Source organism: Akebia trifoliata, chromosome 2 (assembly GCF_017979445.1).
Source record: "Akebia trifoliata isolate Shusen 1 chromosome 2, ASM1797944v1, whole genome shotgun sequence".
Taxonomy (NCBI): Eukaryota; Viridiplantae; Streptophyta; class Magnoliopsida; order Ranunculales; family Lardizabalaceae; genus Akebia; species Akebia trifoliata.
In genome coordinates this window covers 17,818,751-17,844,138 of record NC_141376.1, presented here as the reverse complement: position 1 = coordinate 17,844,138, position 25,388 = coordinate 17,818,751, and the positions used below count along the sequence as shown (strand labels likewise).

The window sequence follows — 25,388 nt, the reverse complement described above, 5'->3', positions numbered from 1 at the left end:
TACAAAAGAGTTGGGTAAAAATATTTCAAGGCGTATTAGATTTAGAGAGTCATCTATGGTACCAATACTTATATAATAGACTTTGATTTTCATAAATGTGAAGGATAGAAATGGTAAAAAGGTACAACTAAGAGAAAAAGGTATTTTGAGTATGAAAATTGTCAAAACTACTGTTCATCTTATTTTCACTGTTTTGATAATAAAAAATAAAATAAATAAAATTTTGAATAGTGCATCATTCTGGGAATTAATGAATTTTTGTGCTCCATTTTGGTAATTTCCTCTAGGAATTATATATACATCTTTGCAACTACTCCTCGTATCGATTTTTCATATGAAATTTACCTATTTTTAATTAATTTTTGTCTAGAACTTATTTTTGGCAAATATTTGAGAATAACGCAATGATAAACTCAACAAAACAAAACAAAAAAAATTCATACAATATTTTTATCAAAAGCCAAATTGCTATGAGCAAAACAGAACTAGCAAAAATTCCCATTAAGCCCCTTCTGTACAATTCAGCATAAGGAACAAAACTGATGGACCTTCAAGTCCATGAGTAGCAGAACCAAGTTAGCTACAATGTGTCTTGTTAATTTGCACTTTTCTTCTTCCTCTTTGGTTTCTTGGTATGTGATGTTCGTTTCTTCGAAAAATCTTTTGATGGTTTCCGTTTCTTGCTCTCCTGCTTCAGTGAGTTCCCATTATCTTCTCTCTCTATAGAAGTATCACTAACGGACCCATCTTCATCTGAACTTAAGACTAATTCCTCCACAATATCCTCGTCAACAGCTTCCTTGTCGTGGTGCTCTTGTTGCTTCTTTTTCTTATTTTTTATTTTCTTCTCTTCTTTTGAGTCCTTAGCCCTGCATTCAAAGACATTGACACTAGCATGATTAACTATACTGGTGAAGACTAGGGCTACAACTTGGGCAGGCCAAACCCGATGGGTTCAACCCGACCTCGGCTCAGGTTTGGGCAAAAAAAAAATTTGACTGAACCAAACAGGGTTGGGGTAGGGTTTGGGCATAGACATATGGTTATAATTTAAAAATATTTTTAAATATTTTTGTATTTTTGTCACATTTCAAACTTTAGTTAATAATCACCTTTTTCTTTACATTTTGCTTATAATTTCATGTATTTGGACTTCGAAATATATTTTTAAGACAATGATTTAAAATAAATATTTGTAACATTTTTTTTTTTTTTCCACTTATCTTTCTATAAATCATTATCATTGCTAAATTATCTAATATTAATGAGGAATGAGCCAACTGAGCATATTTCATGCCCGAGGTCAAGTTGGGCGTGAGCACAGGTGGGTGTTCGTCAAGTGTGGATTGGACATGGGTTGATCCCCAACTCCGCCCAATTTGCATCCCTAGTGAAGACAGCATAAAAACAAGAATAAAATATAAGCAAATATAATCCGTTTGTTAATAATATCATAACCCTACTTGGAATTGCCTCCAGGTAACCATGCTGAGTTGAAGACGGTAGAACCTTCTTCCATATCCATGACGTCATCACCTTCTTCGTCGCTGTCTGGTATCTTTTTACCAAACACGGATGAGTGTGCTCCAACAAGAACACTGGAAATGAGATAAGCATTATTATGAAACAGGAATTCTTGACCAAGTAAAAGAAATAAATACTTAAAAAATTATGGCAAACCACAAGGATGCAAACCTAGATTCCACCATTGAATCATTTCTTTGTTGTGCTCTTTGGCGTAGACTAGCAATGTATTGAGACAGTGGGCTAGCCCCCGACTCCTTCTCAATCTATAGTGATACAAGAGGTTCATCAACTCATCAAAAAAAAAAACAAAGGCGAGAATACCAGACTTTAATAACTTGATATACAATAAAACCAAATAAGCAATACAAAAACTAAGATAAAGAAATGTGAAAAAACAAAAGATCTATTCAGCAAATAAATTGGCATCATGTTTCTGAATCATGGCCGCAACATGATGACCAACATGAAAATTTTCTTAGAAACACAATCAAAAAATTTTGGAACCATGGCAAGACAGATTTGGGTGCATTTTCTTGCTTTGTTTGGTTTAGTGGGTTGCTTTCCAAACTTGATTCGCTTGTTGTTTGAGAATTGGTTTTATTGGGGCATTTCTTTTAGAGAAGTGACACATATTCTTTGGAGCCCGGTGCCTTTTGCTATTTGTTGGGGAATTTGGAAGGAAAGAAACAGATGCATATTTGAAGGCAAAGAACTCATGATGCCGGACATTGTGATCTCGATCTTATCTTTTTTGGTTTTTTGGGGGAAGTGTTACAGCTTTTTTATTTATTTATTTATTTATTATTATTATTTTTTTTTTTTTTGAGGGGGGGGGGGGTCTTTGAAGATCTCCTAGTAAGATGGGATCGTGTTTGTAATCTGCAAGTTGTTCAGTGGGTCTCTGTAGGGTTATCATTCTTTTCTTCTCTCTTGGTTGTTTACTTGAGCACCTAGTAATTTCTGGTTTTTTTATAAAATTCTTTGCCTATCCAAAATAAAAAGATTAAATTCCAATTATGATGTCTATTTCGGCCATCTAGAGCTGGAAATTTTCAACTAGAATGGAAATCAATACAATTTTCAAGGAAATGATGGAAATATTATGACATGATGGAAATGTTGAGGAAATTTTCATTGAAAATGAAGGAAATGATAAATAAATAAAACACTCACTAGTCATCAAACTACACTAAAACACCATATGAATTGTGGGAATGAAGATTAGAAGTGTTTCGCCACACGTTTGCATAATAACTATCTACGAGTTCAACACTTGAAATAACTATATATGCTTCAAGGAAATAAGAATAACAGTATTATATTAAGTACAAATACTTTAATTGTAAACCACTTTCCTAAATGAACAAACTATCATGTACTAAATTCTCACATTACTATAATCTATAAAATAAATACATTCACATTATCATACACTTTTTTGTCTTTTAAATATGTAGGATGCAATTAGAACATGGACAATTGTATTTGCACTTAATTGAATATTTCAGTCAAAATGCACTATTCAACGAAATATTTCCACCAAAGCCTTGCATTTTTTTCTAAAATTTGATTATTTCGGTTGAAATTCACTATTCACCAAAATATTTCACAAAATGAACACTGATTTCCACCGAAATATATTTATAAATATATTAAATTTGCTGCTAGACCTTGTGAAAATGGAAATATTTTGTGGATATATGTCGAAATTTGATACTATGGTGGTCAATAATTAGTGAGTGAAGGAATGTCAACACAAGTTCTAGACCTTGATTGGACAGGAATGTCAACAGTATATTGATACATTTAGAGTCATGTATATAGAGTGGGTGCAGAAAAAAAAATAGCCATGACATGTGTTTAGCTCAGTGAAAAAGTATAAAGAAACTGTAGATGTGCACACCTCAAGAAATGATGCTGCAGAGGGATCATTCGGTAAAAATGAAATGGTTGCACGCTTTGCATTCGTGAACTCAGAATTAGCCTCAATCTGTTAAATTAAAACCAACCTGAGAATATGCATCAAGAGCAATCTATTTAAATGATGATTAAAGAAAGACACCAACTCACAAAGTACCTGACGAACAAGCTGCCTTATTTCACGACGGAACCTTTCAATTTTGGTAGATTTACAAAAGCTCCGCAAACGTACAGCAGGAATAAAAGCTAGCTCAAAGAAAGCAACAGAATAGCTCCATTGAGTCAAATGTTCTGAAAGCTCCTCAACCACAGAGAACACACAGGCCTCCTGAAATGCACGTGTCTTCAATGTTGGCTTGCTTACCTGCCAAACGGTTCCCCCAAAAATCCCATAAGCAACATAATTTTGAACTCAGTTCACAACAAAAGATAATAAAGACAGATTTAGAGAGCTGATATTGTCACCCCAACGTTTATTTATTACACCCCAATTAAAATAAGGGAATGGAGGAGAATCAAGTAATAGTTGGGGTGCAAATAGAAGCTCTCATTTTTTTTCCTTAGATTTCTATTTTTGGGTTTAGGATTTTATATGAACCTAATCATAATTTGTAAACTACTGACAAGGTTTGAATGTATCATAATGTCGAGATTATAATTTGAGCCAAACCTTTGTAATGTTTAATGAGTATTTTAATCTTTAATTGGGGTGTGATAAATAATTTAAGAAAATGGGGTGTAATAAGTAAAACTTGGGGTGCCAATAGCAGCTCTCTAAATTTACCTTCAATATAGTACGCAAATCAATGGCTTTTCCAACTCCCCCAGTTGGTGGTCGATTCAATTCTTTCATTTCCAGCATATCCAAAAGGGGCAAAGATACAGGAATGAAAGTAGACATCGAAGCAGCAATTCGGTTGAGCATTCTAGCACACCGTAGCCTCAGTGGGAAGTACCGTGCAGTTGGAACCAAACGGGTCACCCCAGAAATTATTTGAGTAAGTGGATAAGCCAGAGGCCGGAAATCAGCTTCCGAACCATAAGCACAGATAGCTTCAGTCCAAAGCTCAAGGCAGTTCATGAACTTCCATTCGTAAACCTTTCTAAATGCTTCCTGCAAAACAAGTATCGAATGCAAATGAGGCACAATGTTTTTTATAAATATAAAATTAGAGAGCTGCTATTGCCACACCAACTTTTGTTAATGCCACACCAAGATGTTTGCTAATTCTTTGGTGACTTACATATGAATTGGGGTGGCATTAGCAAAAGTAGGTGTGACAATAGAATCTCTCTAAATTTATTAGAAGAAAACAAGAAAGTCAAAAGGACCTGCCTAGGAAAGAAAGGGCAGTGCAAAGACTTGAAACCCTGCCTTGCACACCAAATACCACCTGAAGAGTGCTCATTCCCTTCAAAGATTATGTAACGTATTTCTTTTCAGATGCCCCACCACACAATAAAAAAGATTTAAAGACCATAAAATCCTCTCTTTTATGCAAGAAGGCTTTAACCTGCCAGCTTTGAAATAAGGATAAAACTGAAATTGGGAAACATCAAGAAGGTACCTACCTCACAAATTTACTAAGGAAAAAAAGAAATCAACTGAGGAGATACCGCTAGAGATCATATCCTTCATGGTTATAATTATATCCAATGTAGATGACCGAACGAAAATTCCTACCATAAATGGGACCCCAAAGATCCAAATAGTGACAACCAGGAAATCCAAGGAAGAGACTAAGAGCTAGGGATTTATAAAAAGACTATCAAAAATGCACTATCCCAATTACAGACATAGAAAATATCACTGCACCACTCTCCCAACCAAAATTCATAACCCCCCTATTTTGCCTCAATGAATCTTCCACCAACTATCATGATCAGTCCCATAAGAAGATCTCATTTCACCACTCTCCCAACCAAAATCCGTAACACTATTGCCCAGTTACAAGTTTCAATAATAAAAGGATGATAGAAACTTTATGGTGTTCCTCATTAACCAAAGAAAGGCAAAGGCATAGCATATTGACGGTAATGGTCACAAGACATGTGGCTTAAGGGATACTAAGCTAGCAGGAAAAAAATGATGAAGCGATATAAAGGAGTTATCCATTGTTATGCAATTGTGAATGGTAGAGCGTTACCTTAGTCTTCATATTAAGTGCCTCCCGCAAAATCATGGCCAACTGCCTAATGAAGACAAATGCATGTTGATAAGCAGTCGGTAGGTCCACCCCATAAAGTTCAATGACACAGTTCCCAAGAAACTGAATATGCTGCAATTTTGTTGGATTTACAAACTGACAGTTCATAACATACGCCTTGTATATACCTTTTAAGCACTCATCTAAACAATCAGGACCAAGTCGAATGCACAAATCTCTTATAAACAGAAAGGAGACAACTGGAAGGGCACCTCCCCCTGTACCCCAGAAATGAAGAGAGACCTGTAAAAATAAAGGCATAGGTATCATCATTGGCTATCGCTTGGTGGAGGATTTAATATTTATAAATGGCAATAATGGACACCGCCAGGGTTTAGTCCCATAGTTGCAAAGCAACTTTGAGGGTGTTGGTTCAAGCGAAGTTTTTTTTTTCTCCTAGGCAAGCGAAGTGGTTAGGAGCCCGTTTGAATACACATTGAAAAAAAATAACTTTTTTTTACTTTTGAAAGTTAAAAAGGTTAAAAAGCTTCTTTGGATTCATTTTAAAAAACTACTTTCAAAAGTAAAAAATCTAAACTTTTAAAAAGCGAAGGGGAACTACTTAATCATTCTAAAAGTTACTTTCTCCCAAAGCTACTTTCTATCCAAACGGGCTTATGTCAAAGTGGAAGTGGTTTCAATAGGGTTTGATAAACTCTCCACACACCTATACGAACTTAGCTAAGTCAGCACCATCAGTTCAAACCCAGCTTATCCATCAAAAATAAAATAATGGACAGTACCATGATATCATAATTTTTAATGCTTTTTGTGAGTCATAGATATACAAGGACAGTGACATATACATGGTGCATATGCTCAATAATTTGAAAGGTCCAATGCCCAATCAATGGCCCCCTCCAGGTAGTTGTCCCAGCTCCAAAATAAGTTTTGTTGAAATAATTGGATGATTCTATATAAAAAAATATTTTGACACCTCCAAATCAATACCATCATTTGAGATGGTAAATAGCGGTTATAGAGGGAAAAAATCAATTACTAGATGTCTAGTATCGTTTGAAGAAGTTAATTTTAAAGGTAATAGATATCTCAGGTGGTACCCTACTGATGGTCCAAGACAACCTGTCCATTGACATAGACAAATTTTAGTGGTGTCCCAATGTTTTCTTTAAAAACTTAATTTATTTGTTTTATTTCTTTTAAAATTGTGTTAGAATTAATGATGAGGGTACCCTGGTACTTCACTAGCTAGTTTGTAAGAGTTCAGGTTTCATGTCATAATGAAGGGTATGGTTTGGACATTTTACAGAGTATAGTGGGGCTAGATAAAATTGTGCGAGGGGGACCATGCCTTTTGTCTTGGGACATTGAAGATTAAAAGAACCCCGAGGGAATCATTTCGGGGGTATTCTAACCACTTCCCAACTTTTTTGCTTGGTAATCTGTGTTGCACTCTTACTTTTGCTGAATTTATTTCAGTTCTTCACAAGCTGGCGACTTCTTGTCATCAATATATCAGAACTTTCAGCACACTTTCTATGCTAGTTATGGATTATTGAAGGGCTCAGTTCTAGGGGAGCCAAATAGCTACTACAAGTTTTCAATTTGTGAAGAAGGAAATGATGAAGGCCCCATCCTACCTCCACCTGACTGAGAATGTGCTCGAAGAAAAATGAAATGCCTCCCCTGTCAAAAAAGGGGTAGTTTTAAATCAAGGGGGTCGACCTGTAGCCTTCTGTATAAATAAGATTTGTGCAGCCTGCAGAAGGTTATTTGCATTTTTTGCTCTAATAGCCCTTACTATTCTAGTCCCAAAGAAGGCGGGAGCAGAGAATATCTCAGATTTTAGAAATATAAGGTTGGTGGGGTCAGGTTACAAAGTGTTAGCAAATCTTCTAGCACACATCCTCAAAGTGCTGATTTCCAACATTACATGGATTGAACAAGGAACCTGTGCTAGAGACTGACAAATCTTGGATGGTGTTTAGATTGCAAATAAATGTATTGACTCAAGATTGAGACAGGATTGTCCGGGAATTATTTGGAACATTGATTTGGAAAAATCTTATGAGCATGTTAATTGGGAGTCCTTGAGATAAAAGTTGCTAGGATGAGATTTGGGCCTAGATGGATTTTGTGGATTATGAAATGTTTTCAATTGACTTCCTTTTAGATCTTACTTAATGGGAGTCCGGAAGGTTATTTTTACAGGTTCTAGAGTTATTAGGTGGGGTGATCATCTACCTCTTTTTTAATAGAGGCATTTGGCAAATTTATGAGGATTTATTTAAAAACGAAGAATTTGATGAATAAGGAGTTTCTTGAAGTGAGTTTTCCACCATTCTTCATGTGATTCCAAGAAACCCTTGGTGTGATTCCAAGGTTATATCCTTCTATCCCATCTCTTTTTATTTTAATCTTATTTTTTTTCTCTCCTTGATTTTCTTTGAATTTTCTTGTTCTTGATTTTCTTTTTCTTTTTTTAACTTTCTTGAGTTCTGAATTCTTGCAACCTACAAGCCCCAACCCCTAATCCTTTTCTCATTCTCTTAACCTTTAACCCTTTCCTTTACACTATTGAAAGTATTGTAATTGCAAAACTATATGCTTTACAACATATAGCCATTGGGATTGTGATCTTGCAACCAAGCCCTTGGGGTTGACCCTAAACTTTTAAGGTAACCCTATTTTAACCAAAACCAAACCACCGAACCAGCTTTATTCTCTCATTATCTTGCATCACTTCATTTGGAATGATAAGAATGAGAAGAAGTTTTACTCCATGAATTGGAAGCAGATCTACTCCCCAAATAATTGAGGAAGATTGGGAATCAAAAGCTTTTGGCAAATGAATGTGGCTCTTCTTGGGAAGTGGAAGTTGAAGTGGAGACTTAGAGAAGAGACGAATTCTTTGTGGAGAGGGGCGGGCTATCAAAGCAAAGTTCAGGTGTAGCCAAGATGGGTAATCTAACAAGGATCGGAAGACAGTCATATGGGTGCAATGTGTGGAAAAGGATCATGAAACATCTCCCTATGTTCTGCAATAGGTTAGATTTTAGTATTGTGAAAAGGAAATAGAGTTCATATTTGGGAGGATAAGAACTATGGAGTGTCGCCTATAAAAGAGTAGTTTCCTCGTCTTTATGAGTTGTCTTCTAAGAAATGATGTTTCATATCTGATGTCAGGCACGAACTAGAAATGAGTTGTTATCTGATTTCAGCTTCAAAAGGAATTTTAATTGGAAATGTTAGGCGGTTGTATCTCTTCTTAGTTTAATTCCACATGTTTCCATGATCCCAAGGGAGGATTGGCAAATGATACAGAACGTGAATGGAAATGAAGAACTTTCTATCAAATTTTTCTATGAATCTATTTTGCCTCCCCCACATTTTATCCTAAAAATTCAATTTGGGCACATAAAATTCTGTTTAAGGTATCCTTTTTCATTTAGGTTGCATCTCTAAACGAAATCCTAACAATGGGCCAAGTAAAGACTAGGTGGGGCTAGTTGGTCAACCATCTCTTTATTCATTGTTCCTAAGCAAAGGAGATTTAGAATCATTACATTTCTCTATTCCGTGTTTCTTGGTGCTTCCCTAATTATTTACTTGCCATCTTTCATTGTTGGAAAATCAAATTGCTATGACGCAAATGGAGGATCTTATGGTTGATTATCCATTTTTAACTTGATCTATTTAAAGCACTTGAGCATGCAATGGAGTTTGGTCTTAACTCGGATCGTGAAACTTAAAAGAACCTTTATCCAAAGGTTTGAGGTTGGCTAAACAATTCATGTTCCTTCATACATAGGGGTGGGATGGTGTGGGGTCAGATGCTTATTTCATGATAGATCTTTTCTCCATTGGAAAAAGACTGATTCAGAAGGTTCTCTACATGAAATGATTCCGAGAGGGTGGAGACACCTCATTTTTTGCCTGCTAACTGGTCAATTAATCACCCACAAGATGGTGTGTTTCCAGTGATGAGTATAGCTTTATCTTAGGCTTTTGGAGTTTTCTAAAGATAATTCAAATACCTAAAAGAATATCCCAGCCAGAGGATCTATGATCCATCAGAAGGCCCATTACATTCAAGCCAAACAATAATTTCCCTGAAAATCTCAAATCCAATCAAATGACCAAAATACCCTAAAAATCACAGAATCCCCGTTTAAAGAAGTTCATCCATGACAAGAACATCTTAGAATGACCTATTTAGTAGGCAATCCTGAGATTTCCAACAATTTGTAGACCCGTTTAACAGTTTCAGACCTTTTCAAACCGTAAAGCAAAAGCCCATAAGTGGCTACCCTGGCCGATCAACAAGCATTTAATTCTCCAAATCAAAATTTAGTTTTCAAAGCATAAACAACGTATAGAATCTTTACTAACCTTAATGTATTTCCTCAATAGGCTTGGAAATGCAGCCAAAAATACGGCTGAATATCGGAGACGCCTTAAGGTGAACGAAATCATCTCCGTGTCCGTCATTTGGTTCAAGACATGGAGGGCGTTTCCAAGATATGACTTTACTAAATGCCCATAATTCTTCCACTCTTTTGAGTTCATACTATTTATTATGGTTTCTTTCTTTCCTCCTGAAGTTGGCAGTTTCAGCAATCCTCGAAGAATCCCGTCCATTTCACTTAGGACGAACAACATTATTTTATTGAAAACACTACTAGACATGATACTAAACTTGACTGAAGACTCATCCTCACCCTCATCACCATAATGGCATGCCGTGCGGAAAGCTTTCATAAGAGAACGGACTGCACTTAGCTTTGCATTTTCTCGAATCAAGTTACACCATGAGTCAACCATTGCAGTTGTAATAACATTCCTTGACTGTTTATGGGCCTTTTCTGCAATAGTAGTCTCATCTTCCATGTCAGCATCAACAGATTCTTGCAGTTCTGTGTCGTCCATGTCGGTTTCAACATCTTCCTACACAAGAATGGGACGGGTAGTTTAGGTGACATAAGGTTTCTTACACATTAGAAGAGAATTACTTGTTGTAAATGTAATTGTTGACACTCACATCGATGTCTTCGTCATTGAACTCTAGAAGTTCCTTATCGTGATCTTTCAAGAAATTATAGAATTCTGGGTCCTGTGGAGAATAAATGAAACAATAGAACTGTCAACAATTAGAATAACCAGACAGAATGATAGTTCCCCACATGAGAATGCATTATAAATAAGTCAAATCTGAAAATCGCATTCATTGTGGCTATACTGTTTCCAACTAAAGAACTACTTAACACTGAACAACAAAGCAAAAAATTATAATGACCTAAATGGTACAATGAAAACTGTTGCATGCATTTTCTAAACAAGCAGAGCACCCATTTTTGAAACTTTCCAGACTCCAGCACTCCATGACTTCATGTGTATGGCACAAAAACGAATAGGCATTTGCTCAAAAGAGAGAAAATCCTTCAATGAGGAACATAGTTTCACATTCTCTTCCCACACAACAAACAAAGAAATATGCATTTTGCACTCATATACCAAAATTTGAGGCTACATTTGTTAAAATATCCAAAGCATGATATTCATACAAGCAAACCAATGGGTGTTGAATGTTGGGAAAAAATCGAGCTAGGTTAGGGCTATGTAATCGTTCTTACTAGCAGGTGTTTTCATATTATATCATCAAGTTTCATATCAAACTAGAATGATACATCAAGAATTCCCCTGTTGATATCATTTATGCATCCACAATAAGTAACCACAGATTCACAACATATTCAAAGATTATACTATTCAAAATATAAAAAAGACCACCATCATGAGTCCGAATTAGGATTCATTAACAGATAAAAAACATCAAATCAATGGCATTCTCATTTGCATCCTCATTATTTTGAGCATTATTCATGATTTAATCATGAAGTTCGTAAAAGTCGGGTATTATTATGTTGAGGGTCTAAATAGAATCAACTGGTGTTTTGTTGACCAAAAGCCATGTGGATTCCAGCTAGTGGCACAATGACTAGTCAAAGAAAAATGAGAGAATCATGAGGTCAATTGTCAACAAAAAGCAGAAATGTGTGAGAGATTAGGATGTGGAATTGACGGTAGTAAGCAAGAAGAAAGCTGACTTGTCCTAGAAAAAGATCAAAACACCACATGTCACCTCGCTAATAAAAGAATCCTATGGATCAAATAATAGTTTAGATCATGGCGGGGCCCCCATTGATAACCATGATAAGGCGCAATGAGAGACAAAAAGACTTGTGCGACTTAGTCGAATCTGTGGACCACGTGAAACTATTACCAGAATACCATCAAGCCATTAATGGTATGACAGGCGAGGTAACTGACGCATGTGAGAATGGTTAACGATAGCTGAGGTATAACATATCAAATGGTGACACGTGTGAAGTTGGTTATGGCGTCAAACTAAGTTAGAGCTATACTAAAGATAGAGTTCCATCTGGATTTATCGGCTGACAATGCCAACATGGATTAGGGTTTGACAACGCCAGGTGGTGTAATGTAACGAATTAGGGCTTCCTATAAATAAGGGAAGAGAAGACCTTTGAAAAGGACCTTATCCAATATTTTGAACAGTCTACATATTAAAAAAAGTCGTGATTAAATAAGTGAATGAAAAAGTGACGATTTAATCGCGATTTTTTCAATAAGTTGGAAACTTTGGTGACTATGGGGATAAGGCATTGATGACGATGTTGATTCAAACCCTGATATATGTATGAGCATAACATGCACAAACCGTCAATGATTTATGGGTGTTGAATATTGGGCGACCAATTAACAATAGTCATTGATTGAGAGTAGTAAACATTTTTTCTTTGGAGAGTTTGTTTTTAGGCAGGAGTCCGTTTGCTCAAGCTAGTTTATCTGTTTTACTCCTTGCTTAGGTAAGTCACATTGACTACCTTTTGTAAATTTTCCTTTTCTTTAACAAAATTATGTTTACAATAAAAAATAAAAAGAATTATGATATGGATCATTGCAAACGCTATAAAAGGAAAAATTTAAAATGAATACATATGTGAAAATGGATGAGTAGCCCCAATTGCTGATAACTATGATAGAATTAATTGAGATGGTTTGGTCATGTACAACAAAGACCTATAACAACCCACCCCAATTAGAACAAATGTGCCAGGTGACTATTCTAACAAGAACGATAAATGACCAAAAAGGATGTGGATTAGGTAGTGAGAGCAGAGGTGAACATAATTGAATTTATATATGGTGTGGCTTTACAAAGAATTAAATCGAAGAACGGAATTTGTGCATCCAACCCCAAATATTTGGCATAAGGGTTTGATAATGATGATGAATGCACTTGCACCTTAGTTTATGAAACTATGCCCTAACTGCCATTCCCGCTTCCCAAAATAATTCAACTAAAACTGGTTTGCAACAATCACATCTCGTTCAACCACTAGAGTCCCCTCCAATTTCGTGCAACTAGGACGTACAGAAAACGTAACATAAGGTCAGGACTCTTGGACCCCAGAATCTGAACAGATATGGGTATCTCCAATAAGCTTTGTTGAACGTAATTCCAAAAAAAAAAAGATCAAAAAGATAATTGTGACTCCTCAAAACCACCCATCAAGTCCTTGATGCATTTAAGGCACATTAACTCCATAAGTGGAATGGGAACTCGCGCATCCTCACAAAGTGGATGTTCATGACCAAATTTTCCAGAGAATGTTCACTTTTGACCACCAACTCCCAAAGGAAAATGCAACATCACGTGAACCTAGTGTTTTGAGGTTACAAAGACAAGAATGCATCAACAAGTCTTCAACAAAGAAATCCCTTCTTCTGATTACTTGGGATTGAGATGAATCAAATAAGAGGATTTAACAAAACCCATGATGGCACACCCCAAACCCTTTAAATTGGTTTCTTTTCATTCGTTTCACACAATCAGACAACTCCAAATAGAAGCACCCATTTCGAAACCAGAAAAGAATATCCTCTCTTTTTGTATCACTTATCTGTTACCACCTCATTAGAAATGTTATGGATGTGATGTAAAGTACAATTAGAGAAAAAACCTCCATAATAGTTTTCACTTTCTAAAAAATAAGATTTTGAGGAGGTTTCTCCTTATTGACAATAAAGCTTTGGCTTGTCGACTCAAAAAGAACAACCATAGTAGCCCATCCATAATTGTTAGGTCCCTCAAGGAACACCAGATGTTTATTCTAGCCATAAGAAGCAAGCTTTAACAAATTATAAATCAGCCTTTGAGATTAGATATCTTATCCACCACTCTTAAGGGATTAGCTACTAGGGATTTCCAACACAAAGATGATAACAATTTAGAATCCAAAAGCATTAGGGTGAGTCAAATTGCTACTTTAAAGAAACACATGTTACACGAACAATAGGCCCATATTTTGTAATGTTGGCTTCCTATTGCCCATCATCCATACTTTCTATTGTACCGTGTTTCAGTTAGCTGAAGTTCTCAATATAATGAAGTATTTTGTTTCTTCAATGAGGAAGATATACTTTACCATTGAGTTTCGTTTCTTCACCAAGTAATGATAAACATAATCTGATCAAGATCCTCATACAAGTGTCCATATCCAAAATATGTAGAACAACATAACCAGTGATGACCATCGGGAATGTAACCTCTAAAACAACACTCCAAACCTCTTTGTCTACAGAGACAGAGTTTGTAAGTGGAATTTGGGGTGGCCCACCTAAGGAAGTCCACAAATTTTTCTACTTATAAAAAGATACCATTTTTTATAAAACATTTACAAAAATAAATAAATTATTGTAATTCTCTTTTTTTGTGTGTGTGTGGGTGGGGGGTTTACAACATTGTGGCATCCCTCCATATGAAATATATATATATATATATATATATATATATATATATATATATATATATATATATATATATCCTACACTCCATTGAAGATTTAAGAGACTGGTCTAACAAGGTGTGACTTCTACTTTAACAAAATATACTAAAACAGGAATTAGTTCACTCAGGAACAACTTGCAATGGACAAAGTTATCCCAATACTTGTGGTTCCGTAATTAATATTGTAAAAATTAAGTACTTTTTCTTTGATGGATGTAGCACTAGAGTTTTTTGCATCAGCTTCAGTCAATTGAAAATAACTCACAAATCCATAAAGATTACCAAACATGAAAAAAAATATCCAGAAGTCACAAATCCTCATTTTATGCTCAAACTAAAAGGAGGAAAAATAAGGTGGAAGAAAAAGGTGCAAAAGGATTCCACCTTTTCCTGAAGTCTTTGCAATTGGTTCATGTGTTCTCTAGCTTTCCGACGAGATTTTGAGAGATTGGTAATGTCCTCCTCTCCAGAAACCCCATTGCTACTCTTATCTGAAAACAATCAAACAAATTGAGAAAAAACTCAACTTTAAGTGGAGAGAGAGACTGAGATGCATAGAATTTGCACTTGCATGCTCTGCAGTGTATAGGGTAATGGTGTAAATGGGTCAGTTCCTGAGATATATAGAATCACGAACCATCATATTTTCCCAATTTTGGTACTTGTCGGTTCCAATTCCAATTCTAAAATAAGAGGAACAAGAATCGGAACCAACAAGAAACATGGGCAGAAGCAGAAAGAGACAATTGTTCACTATAAATGGTGCCAAGCTAATAATTAAATCATTTTTTTCTCTCCACCTAAGTTTTACAGAATTTATTTTTTTTGTAAACAGAAAAACTAAAATATATATAAGATTGATATTCTAACAAACTTATAAAGAAATCCAAACATACTAAACAAATATAGAAGACTCATTCATGTCTTATCACATATGGGTAGATCCTAATAATCTAGCAGATGTGATATGATAACAGCATGAAATAAACACCTTAAGAAATAAATAAAAGAAAGGGATGATGATATGATAATAGAATACCTGGAGAGTATTGCTCAGGAACCACTTCCATGTCCTCACTACAGTCTGAAACGACGACCGAAAGCTATTCAAATACCAGAGAGAGAGAGAGTCTTTAGGGTTTTGTTTGGGCTATTTGATACTCCTGCCAACGGATACGAATCGAATCGGATATTCCTATACCCGAATTCGAATTCGACTAAGTTATCGGATATCCGATTCGGATTCGAATAGATTATATTTATAAATAATAAAAAACTCGATTTTTTCTCAAAACATCTTCCCCAAAAAAAAAAAAAAAAACCCCCATCTTCGAACTGTGTCAAAAACCCTTGATTTTCTTCTGAATTTCTTCAACCCCTTCATTTTCTCTAAACCTATCCGTCAAAAACCCTAGATTTTCTTACACTTCAGTCTGCAAATCAAGGGTTTTCAGGGTAAGATTGAGAGAAACTCAAGGGTTTTCTCAATGGCAGTTTGAGAGAGACTTACCTAGAATGGAACGATGGATAGTCGTCGGATTTCTCCCCTATTTGTACTGTAGGTGTGGTGGTAACTGTGTAAGTAACACATGGTTTTAAAACTCTTTTTGATGTCTCGTCTCGTTTATTTTCGAGACCGAGTTGTCTCGGACGAGACAAATCGTTCAACTCGGTTTACACCTATTTAACAATTCAACCAAAGAATAAACTTCGTATTTTCAAATGAGTCCTTTCTGTGCCATCACTCGATCAGTCAGTTCTCACTGGAGAAGAAGATCGAAACCCTACTTCTCTCAGTCTCAGTTCTTCGATTTGGGAAAATTTATCGGACGAGTGAGTCCAGTTTCGGAGAATAGCTCTCATCAATGGCGGAATCAGAGTTACAGGAATCTTATATTGCAGTCGGCTTCTGAATCAGTGAGGTTGGAGAGCCTCTCCAACTTTGATTCTGGTAATAATCTTCCGAACTTGTAGGCTTGTTTCTTTAACTGTTTTATGTTGGATTTCTCTTCATGTCTGTATTGTAATTGTTTTGTTTCGTTTCGATATAATAATCTGCATTTTCAGATATATTTTGGGAATGCTCTTGATGTTGATTTTCAATTATATGATCAAACCCTAGAAATCTATGATTCATATTTTCTCTGATTCTGTCTATCCAAAGCTTTAATAGTTGAAGCTGGTCCAGAAAGTTGAAATGTGATATTTATGCTTGATTCAATCATGGAATTTCTGTTGCTGATGTCACTTGCCTCTGAAACCAATTATAAATATGTTTTTCTCTTAGAAATCTCTGTTTTTTATTATTTATTTCCATATAATTGTTTTAAAATTCATGTTATGAAACGCAACATTTTTACTTGGAGTTATGCAACCATGCAGAGATGAGCTTTTCCTTGGAAGGTTTTGGAGCTACCTTTGTTTTGAGTTAAATTGTTAGCATAATTTCACTAGAGTACTATTTTTGCTGGTAAAAGATGATTTACTACGAATGACCAACAACGCAAAGGATATAGGGAGGGAATGTGAGAGAGGGTCTCACACAAATATAATTACCAATGTTGTTGGAGTTGGTTTGGATTGTAAATGTAAGGAATGGATTCAATACAAATCATCTAATTAAAAAATGATTTCCTAATATTTTGAGAAAAAATGAAAAATATCTAAAAAATGAAGTAGGCCTAAATACTACATATTTCATAACATAGAAACATATTTTTTGTGCTTTACGTAGTCTATGTTAATGTTTTCAAAGTCACTAGAGGCTTAAGCCTTGAGACTTGCCTCTGGACGAGGTTCTCATAAAATACATTGAAACTTTAAGGAAAAGCTCTTTTCCCCAAATGCTTATGCCTAACTCAAAGAGACATTAAAAAAGAAGCTTATGCCTTGGGGGACGTCCATACGTTTTTTCTAAGGTATATGCCTAATGGGGAATGTATTATATTTTTTTTGGCTCTTTTTTTAAACATCATTATATAATAGTCTTTATAGCTATAAAGGTATTCGTTTTATAACACTTAATTTGTGTACAATCTCTAGTTTTTCTTACTCTACCTTTTTTTTTTAAATTCCTGATTTTTATTTCTCTCTACATGCCAAACTTATTTCTACACTTCTTCTATTATTAGGTGGTGTTATGCTTTTTTAGTTGGATCGATTATTACAAAGTGTTCTTTTCTTTTAGGAATTAAAAGTATAAACTTAGAAAGTGTTAAATTATGGATATGGTGTACTTTCATTTGATTTGATGACCTTGGAATTTTGATAGTTAACTTTGGAATGTAAAAACTATGTTTTGTCATTTTTTTCATGATTTTTTCCCATTTATTAGAAATTTTCCTATTTATTACATGTTGGATTATTTATCTATTTAAAAAATGAATTCTCGTGTAAGGCTTACACCTCAAGATTTCTGTTGGTGAAATGTCTCTCCTTTTAATTTGTCTTTACAGCATGTAGTGAACATTCAAATATTGGTATGTACACCAAAAACCTTTTCACTTGAAGGAAATACAAGGTAATAGGGAAAAATGGTTACCTTTGATGAAGTAAGTTTGTTTTAATCATCGACATTCTTCTAATATTGTTTCTTTATATGAAAGCAAAGAAAAGTAATAAGAAATAATTCTAGGCATATTTGTTTGAAACTAAAAGTAATAAGAAATAATTCTTGGTATATTTGTTGGAAATTCATTCTACTAGCTCCAACATCTTGATCATCTTTGGCTGAAATTAACAAATTTTTCACTTATCTTTCTATGGTTGCATATGGCATCCCTAGAAAGATGTTAACATCATACTTTTCAAAATTTTAGAGTCAAATGTACATGCTTCTGATGTTACCGTCATTAGAGAAAAGCATAGTCACCAAGTCGTGGTGTCGGAATAAGATGGCAAGGGGAAAATTCAAAAAATTGGTAAAATCAGAAATCAAACAGGAAAACATCGAGTTAGGGTTAAGCTATGTAATTGTTCCTACTAAGTGATGTATTCTCATATCATAACATCAAATCCCATATTAAACTACAATAATAAATAACCAAACTCCATATTGATATCATACAACTAACCACAGGTCTACAAATATTCAAGGTTTATGTCATTCAAAATATAAAGAGTTTATAATAATGAGTCAAACGTAAGATTCATCAACTGGTCAATATTATCAAAATCAATGTCATCCTCATTACCTGACGTTTCATCAGTATCATCTTTCGTTTTTTTCTCAATTTAATCACAGATATTGTAATCTAATCACGAAGTTCGTAAAAATCAGGACTTATTGAAAAGTCCCAATTAAATAGGTAATGGAGAAACTCACGATTTTATCGTAACTTTTTTCGGTAAGTCGCAGGATTTGTTGATTATGTGGATGGGTACTTCATCCTATCTTTAGCATGAGAGTTGTCTTTTGGAGTAACATAATTAGTACCCTGATTTGATTCAGGGGTTGTGACAGGACTCCTTGAGGGACAATGCTTGAGCCACTATGTATCCATCACAAGTTTCTCAAAATATTCTTTTCTACTACATTTCTACAAGATGGATTCTTGTAATATAAAATAGTATTCTATGCTTCCAAAGAAGTAAAACAGGAATAAAATATCGAAAGGTCCAGGATTATCTGACCCTACTCATCCCAAATCAAGCAATTTAGGTTGGGTTGGGTCTAGTTTTAGTTAACAAAAAGGGTTTAAATATTGTATTGATTAGTATGATCAGAGCACGTATTCGATAATCCAGACTGAATATGGATATTTAGCTTCGATCGGGCCCGACCCATTTTAGTCCCCAAGGAATCCCCTTATGTAGAAAGCCCATAAATCATTGGCATCTGACCAACTAAATGAATCTGAGTATTCCACAGTTTGGTTTGTTGCCTTGGAAAGACCATCCTTTGTCCACTTGTTTCTCCCGAGGACATGGTTAGGAAAGAATCTAGGCTTGCTCCAGGGACCTCCAAAACACCCTTTGACGGTCTTAGATGTTAATATCTCCTTTGTACATGCCCAAACAATTTCAAGCGACTTTCTTTTTCGTTCTTTTTCTCCTACTTATGATTGTTGTCTTTCCTATTCCTCACACATTCATCTCAAAATCCTCATTTTTGCTAGACATTCTATGTTCATGTTGTTTCATGGTTGCCAAACTTTCTGTGTGATATTCTTCGAAACGTTTAACATTTGAGTGGTTTAACAAATTTAAATTTTATTGGATCCACTCATCTTGAAAATATATTTTCCTTTAAATATTTGTAGTTCCAAACACCTAACCAGGTTTCTCTAATTCTAGGCTCTAATCTTTCTACAGGCTACTCTTACTCCATCGTTAAATTTTGATTTTTTTTTTTTTTCTTATGTATGTTTATATGCATATGATTTATAATGTGATGCTATGTTCGCAATATGTTATTTATTGATACTAAGACCACTTAAAGTTTTAGGAACAGATTTGTGTGCTCATTCTATATTTCATTCAGTCAATTTATATCATGAGTTAACTTTAGAACATATTACTTTATTTGCCGGTGGTGGTTTATTAGATTGAGATTCAAACTAAAGTCAGGTTGCTTATAACTTACAGGAATTATTGAGGTGAAATTGGATAGACCAGGAGCCAAAAATGCTATTGGAAAGGATATGCTTAGAGGTTTACAATATGCTCTTGAAGAAGTAAAGATGGATCCCTCAGCTAAAGTTATGATGATATGCAGCTCAGTTCCTAGAGTTTTTTGTGCAGGTGCTGATTTGAAGGTAAAATGTCAATAGATTAATATTGTTGTTACTTTGTTGTTGGCATGGTCAAAATTGTGGTCATTTCTGTGGTGAAAGAATATGTTTGAAAAGTAAAGATGCAATGTGGTAGTGGAGATAACTTTTCAAGCACTAGCATTAGCCAAATTTATGGGAAATAAAATCAGAAGTGGCCAGGTGATGGGAAAAGTGAACACAGATAAGCAATGGGGCTTTGCCAAGATACATTATTACTGTTAAGCCCAATTTAGAAGTATATTAACATGTAGCATGATAACATTTAGGTAATTGCTTCGAAAGCTGGTTCATATTATCCTTTATAAGTAATCAAATGTTATTTGTATCTATAATATATACTAATGTCTAAAAAGAAGCGCGGTTCCAATTATTCTATACTAATGTCTTGATGTGTAACCATGTGTATCTTCTATGTAAATGACACATTTAAAGGGTAAATATCTTTTATTTTTTTGTTTGTCTTAGGAGGAGAGAGAAATGATTACTAATCTGGTTGATCGAATTGAAGGTTATTCAATCTCTCTATTAGAGGATGATAAACAGGTGTGGTTGGGGATTCAGTACTACTTGTTTAAGATTATATCCTTCTATTATTCTTTGGATTCTCCCATGAGAGATTATTTTCCAACCTCAATGATGTGGGGATCAAAATCTCCTCTAAAGTTGCTTCACCAGATCAAATCTTTACCATCAATCACTTAGTAGTATAATTATCTCTCTGATTTTTTTTCCAATATAAATTAGCTAGTAAATCAGTTGACCAACTTCTTCTCTATTGTGCTATCGTTCTGGGAGTTTGGTTGTCATTCTTACATATGTTTGGGATGCGTTGGATTTGATTCTTCCTATGTCAGTTCTTGATCTTTTTAGTTGATAATACATTGTTGCCTTCTGCTCCGGGCAGAAGTTGATATGATGACTTCTTCCCTTCGCAGTTTTGTGGGGCCTTTGGAAGGAAATAAATGAATTTTTTCTAATGGAAAATAGATGCTATTATTATTGATATTAGGGACTTGTGTGCCATTGGTCCAAACTCTCCATTGATATTAAGGGCATTTTGTTTTGAGGATTTTTATTCAAATGAGACAATAATGTAAATGGACTGAGATAGTGAAGTGGATATAAACACACATTCAATAACAAAAGGCATGGTTTTGGATAGAATTGAATGGAAGAACAAGATTTATTTTAGCCAACCCCAAATGATTGTAGAAGATTGTTTTTGTACAAGCAAATATCCTTAAGATTATAGATCTTTGAGTACAAGTGGTTCTCAATTGCCAATGATTGTAGAGGGCCACTTTTTGAAGACTTCATCTGCAAATGGAGCAATATTGTGGATAGGAGGGGTAGTATTTTACTTGCTACTTGTCTTTTCCCTTGTAGGTCTTCTCGACACCTTAGGTGGTGGTATCTATCCTCCTTTGCTCTTCAATAAAAGTCTATGCTTATTACAAAAAGGGGAACCAACTGCTCTCCTATAATGTTCCAAGGACCTCTTTTGAGAGTGCTACAGTCTCTATTGAACTCGTCATCAAATTTGACGAAACATAGTCCTTTGGCATCAACTTTGATGTCTAGAGATCTTTCAACATTCCAGAGTTATTTTTTTCACTGATTCTTTGACCAGATAATAAAGCATTTTTCTCTCAATGAATCTCCTTACGGGGCTGCCTTCCCACAGTGATTCTCCTACTACAATTACATTTTAGGGAATTGAAGTGGGACTTGGCCTCTGTTTTACTTAGAGGACCCAAAAGAGCAATTCATGATAGGAAGCAGGAGTAGAACTTTTGTTGGTGATTTGTTGATCAACAGTGTTGTCATGTGCGATCACATATGCCAACTTTGTTAACAAAAGCACACATGCCATCGTTGCATATGCGATTATATCATTATGCCATCACATACATAAGTATGCCATGGCATATGCGATAGCATACTTTTCCAATGGTCAAAATTTGACCATTCGTGAAAAACTTACTATTCTTTTTATAAATGTCTCATTATCACCCTCCCATTCCTATAACATTTTAATTTATTTCTAGTCTCATTTTTAGTCTCTTCTAACTCTCATTTTAGCTCTCTTCTAAGTTCTATTTTTTATTTTGACAATCTAACTATATTTTCTACGTCTTTAACTTTTCAAATCATCTCCTTCGAGCTCAAATACAAGAATTAAGATTCAATAAGCAAGAGGATTTTTCAATATTCAATAATTAAGAATTCATCATCCAAGAAGCAAGATTTCTTGTTTTCATATTGTTTTTTGGGTTTGTGCATCCTTACATGCTTGTTAAACATACAAATATAATTAATTAAAATATTGAAAATATAAAGAATGCAAAAAAAAATTATTTTCTAAAATTATTGTAATAATTACAAATTTTCCTAATTTTTTCTTTTTTCTTTTTTCCCCCCCTTTGCGCACAACATATGTTGATCGCACATCACCACATATGCTATTTGAAAACACTGTTTATCAGCATCTCCTAATGAAAGGAGGGATCCCCAAACCAGAAGGGATAGCTGCTTCCACTGATTTTGATCTCAATGTGAAGCTCTTGATGTTGTCTTGTCTAGTGAGAGTCAGGGGAACAGGTGTGGTTAGGACTTAGGAGTTTCTCTTCCTTATCCTACATTAGCTTAACTTTATCACTTAACCTTGCGTAACCAGATGAGAAAATGTTGATTACTATGGTCAGTGTGTATGCCATTGTAATTGCTTCTTTATACTATTATGCATAAGCATTGGTAGGTTTGGATGAATGTTATTGAGTCCAAGTTGAGAACCGTGACAGTTTTTCATTTAAAATAATTACTAATAAGTTTTCATAAATTGTATTGGCAGGAACGCAGGACGATGAATCCATCAGAGGTCCAGACTTTTGTCAACTCTTTACGGTCAACATTCTCATTATTAGAGGTTAATTGTCAGCAACATAGTTTCTTGAATTTCTTTGCAGTAAAAGAAACATGGATCATTTGTTGGACTTAATTCCATTACCTGTCAACTTCGAGTATATTTGACATTTCTTCAATCTCATTTTTTTCTCCTGCACATGTTTAGTTCTTGTGTGGATGTGACACATGTCCTTGTCTTGATGCACATTTTCAATATTTCTTAACCAGGAACTTCGCATTCCCACAATAGCTGTTATTGAAGGAGTAGCACTTGGTGGTGGACTGGAAATGGCTCTCTCATGTGATCTTCGGATATGTGGTAAAAATGTGTTACATATATTTTCCAATTATTCAGAGTTAGATGTCTGAAATATCTATAAACATCATGATTTAGGAGAAGATGCAGCATTTGGTTTGCCGGAGACTGGACTTGCTATAATACCTGGGTATGCCCTTAATTTATAATGGTTTTTGTAAGAGTATTGTTGTCTCTGTTAGAACTGTTTGATTATTAACCGACTTATACTCTTTTCTTCATAGAAATTAGCCCTATTTTTTTCCATAGGATTTGTTTAAGCTACAACATAATGAGGAGAGAGTTCATTGTCTCCAAAATCTTAATGGAGTTCATTATCTTCATTACTGACTGTACAAGTCGAGAGCAATTAATGGAGTGCATTGTCTCCAAAATCTGTTGGATAATGATGTTTTGCAATTTACCGGACAGTGAAATACTGTTTTTCCTCATTTGAATTTGAAAATGTTTCTTTAATTTTTCGTTCTGGATTTAATGTGTAGATCTTTGAAGTAATAGTTTTGGAGAACATTGTCTTCTGAGTTTTTTTTTATTTTATTTACAGTGCTGGTGGAACCCAACGTCTTCCAAGACTGGTTGGAAAATCAGTTGCAAAGGAACTAATATTCACTGGTCGGAAGATTGGCGGCAGAGATGCTATGTCAATGGGTACAATTTAATTGCGACTTGCTTTGTGTTCAAAATTATTTTTGTTTCATAAATCAGATAAACTTCATTGAATGGAGATGCATTTTGAGGCAGGTCTTGTGAATTACTGCGTTCCTGCTGGCGAAGCTCATTTGAAAGCCCTTGAAATTGCTCGAGATATAAATCAAAAGGTATGTAGTTTCTGACAAGGCAAAAGATCTAGTGAGATGCCCACACTAGTATCTGATACAATCCCATGCCCGAATGATCAAAATATCAGACGGTTGCAGAATTTTATTCTACCATATTACAACTGAATTTCTCTTCCCCGTCGCTTATTCTTTTAGAGAGATTCTATTGACTCACCAACTTTTATTGATAGCACCCCATGATTTGTGCTAACTATTTGATCATGTACATATGAATTGGTGTGCTATTTGTAAAAGTTGTCTCCTTATTAGGAGTAGGACTGCACTTATCCTTGTATTTGATATTACCTGTTTTTATGAACCAAGTCTTACATTCTTGATTCAAGACAATGTCTTGGTCTGGAAAAAAAACCCAAGACTCTCAACCTAAACATTCCCAAACAACGTGAAACAATCCCCGAAACTTTTAGTGTTGGGAGTGGGTGCAATGTTTCATTCAAGTATTGGCCGAAATCCAAATACCTCAACCGAGACATTCTGAGATGGTACAAAACTTTAAGCCATGGTTCTCAGCACTATCACTGCATACGTGCCTCATGTTCATTCAATTGATGAAGCACCTTTTGGACCAGACATGGTTGAAACCACGTCAACTTTGATTTGGGCTCGGCCAAAAAAAGAAAAAGGAAAAGAAAGAAAACAATGATCAGATTTAGCTATTGTGTGTTAATGCTGATGAATCAGAAGAGTTGAGATGTGTTGTTTTTCTCAGGGTCCATTGGCCATCAGGTTGGCAAAACGCGCTATTGACGAAGGACTTGAGGTAGAGTTTTCTTCGGCTTTAGCATTGGAAGAAGAATGTTATGAGCAGCTCTTGAATACAGAAGATCGCTTGGAAGGCTTGGCCGCATTTGCTGAGAAACGGAAGCCAAGATACATTGGTGAATAGAAGAGACATTTTTCAATAACTCAGTTTAGGGAAGATGCTCTTGGATGCCTGATAAGAATTAGGGCTGAAGAAAAGCTGATTCATTCATTAATTTAAGAGATTGTTTTAGAAACTTCAGACAGATGGAAACATGTTATATGCATTTGGTGTAAATAATAAGGAATTTTTTTTTTTTTTTT

The 25,388-nt window shown here is 35.0% G+C and overlaps 2 protein-coding genes across 7 annotated transcripts; one reads left to right on the top strand and one right to left on the bottom strand.

Moving 5' to 3' along the window:
• Positions 1-389: 389 nt before the first annotated feature.
• On the bottom strand, positions 390-16,059 carry LOC147409843 (Noc2p family). 3 transcript variants are annotated; one of them, XM_086431918.1, is made up of 12 exons: positions 16,001-16,059; positions 15,530-15,574; positions 14,875-14,981; positions 10,657-10,728; positions 10,008-10,562; positions 5,595-5,897; positions 4,232-4,561; positions 3,605-3,811; positions 3,431-3,517; positions 1,696-1,790; positions 1,464-1,598; positions 390-869 (listed from the first exon to the last, which is right to left on the bottom strand). In XM_086431918.1, the coding sequence occupies exons 2-12, from the start codon at positions 15,558-15,560 to the stop codon at positions 596-598; spliced, it is 2,196 nt and encodes a 731-aa protein (XP_086288044.1). In that variant the 5' UTR covers positions 15,561-15,574; positions 16,001-16,059; the 3' UTR covers positions 390-595. The 3 variants fall into 3 exon arrangements, with proteins under 3 accessions (XP_086288044.1, XP_086288043.1, XP_086288042.1); XM_086431917.1 differs by having other exon boundaries at positions 15,530-15,593; positions 16,001-16,045; XM_086431916.1 differs by lacking the exon at positions 16,001-16,059 and having other exon boundaries at positions 15,530-15,685.
• Positions 16,021-25,388, top strand: LOC147409842 (putative enoyl-CoA hydratase 2, mitochondrial). 4 transcript variants are annotated; one of them, XM_086431920.1, is made up of 9 exons: positions 16,021-16,441; positions 20,077-20,246; positions 20,730-20,807; positions 23,116-23,142; positions 23,397-23,487; positions 23,563-23,614; positions 24,029-24,132; positions 24,226-24,302; positions 25,033-25,388. In XM_086431920.1, exons 1-9 carry the CDS (start codon positions 16,213-16,215, stop codon positions 25,207-25,209), a joined length of 1,005 nt encoding a protein of 334 aa, XP_086288046.1. In that variant the 5' UTR covers positions 16,021-16,212; the 3' UTR covers positions 25,210-25,388. The 4 variants fall into 4 exon arrangements, with proteins under 4 accessions (XP_086288046.1, XP_086288045.1, XP_086288048.1 ...); XM_086431919.1 differs by having other exon boundaries at positions 23,116-23,190; XM_086431922.1 differs by lacking the exon at positions 20,730-20,807.

Coding starts and splice junctions, on each gene's coding strand:
- LOC147409843 (XM_086431918.1), bottom strand. CDS start 15,560: ATGGAAGTGGTTCCTGAGCAATACTCTCCAG. Junction 10,563..10,656: donor TCAATGACGAAGACATCGAT/GTGAGTGTCAAC, acceptor ATTCTTGTGTAG/GAAGATGTTGAAACCGACAT. Junction 4,562..5,594: donor CACTTAATATGAAGACTAAG/GTAACGCTCTAC, acceptor CTTGTTTTGCAG/GAAGCATTTAGAAAGGTTTA.
- LOC147409842 (XM_086431919.1), top strand. CDS start 16,213: ATGAGTCCTTTCTGTGCCATCACTCGATCAGTCAGTTCTCACTGGAGA. Junction 20,808..23,115: donor TATTAGAGGATGATAAACAG/GTGTGGTTGGGG, acceptor TTGTATTGGCAG/GAACGCAGGACGATGAATCC. Junction 23,191..23,396: donor CAACATTCTCATTATTAGAG/GTTAATTGTCAG, acceptor TTTCTTAACCAG/GAACTTCGCATTCCCACAAT.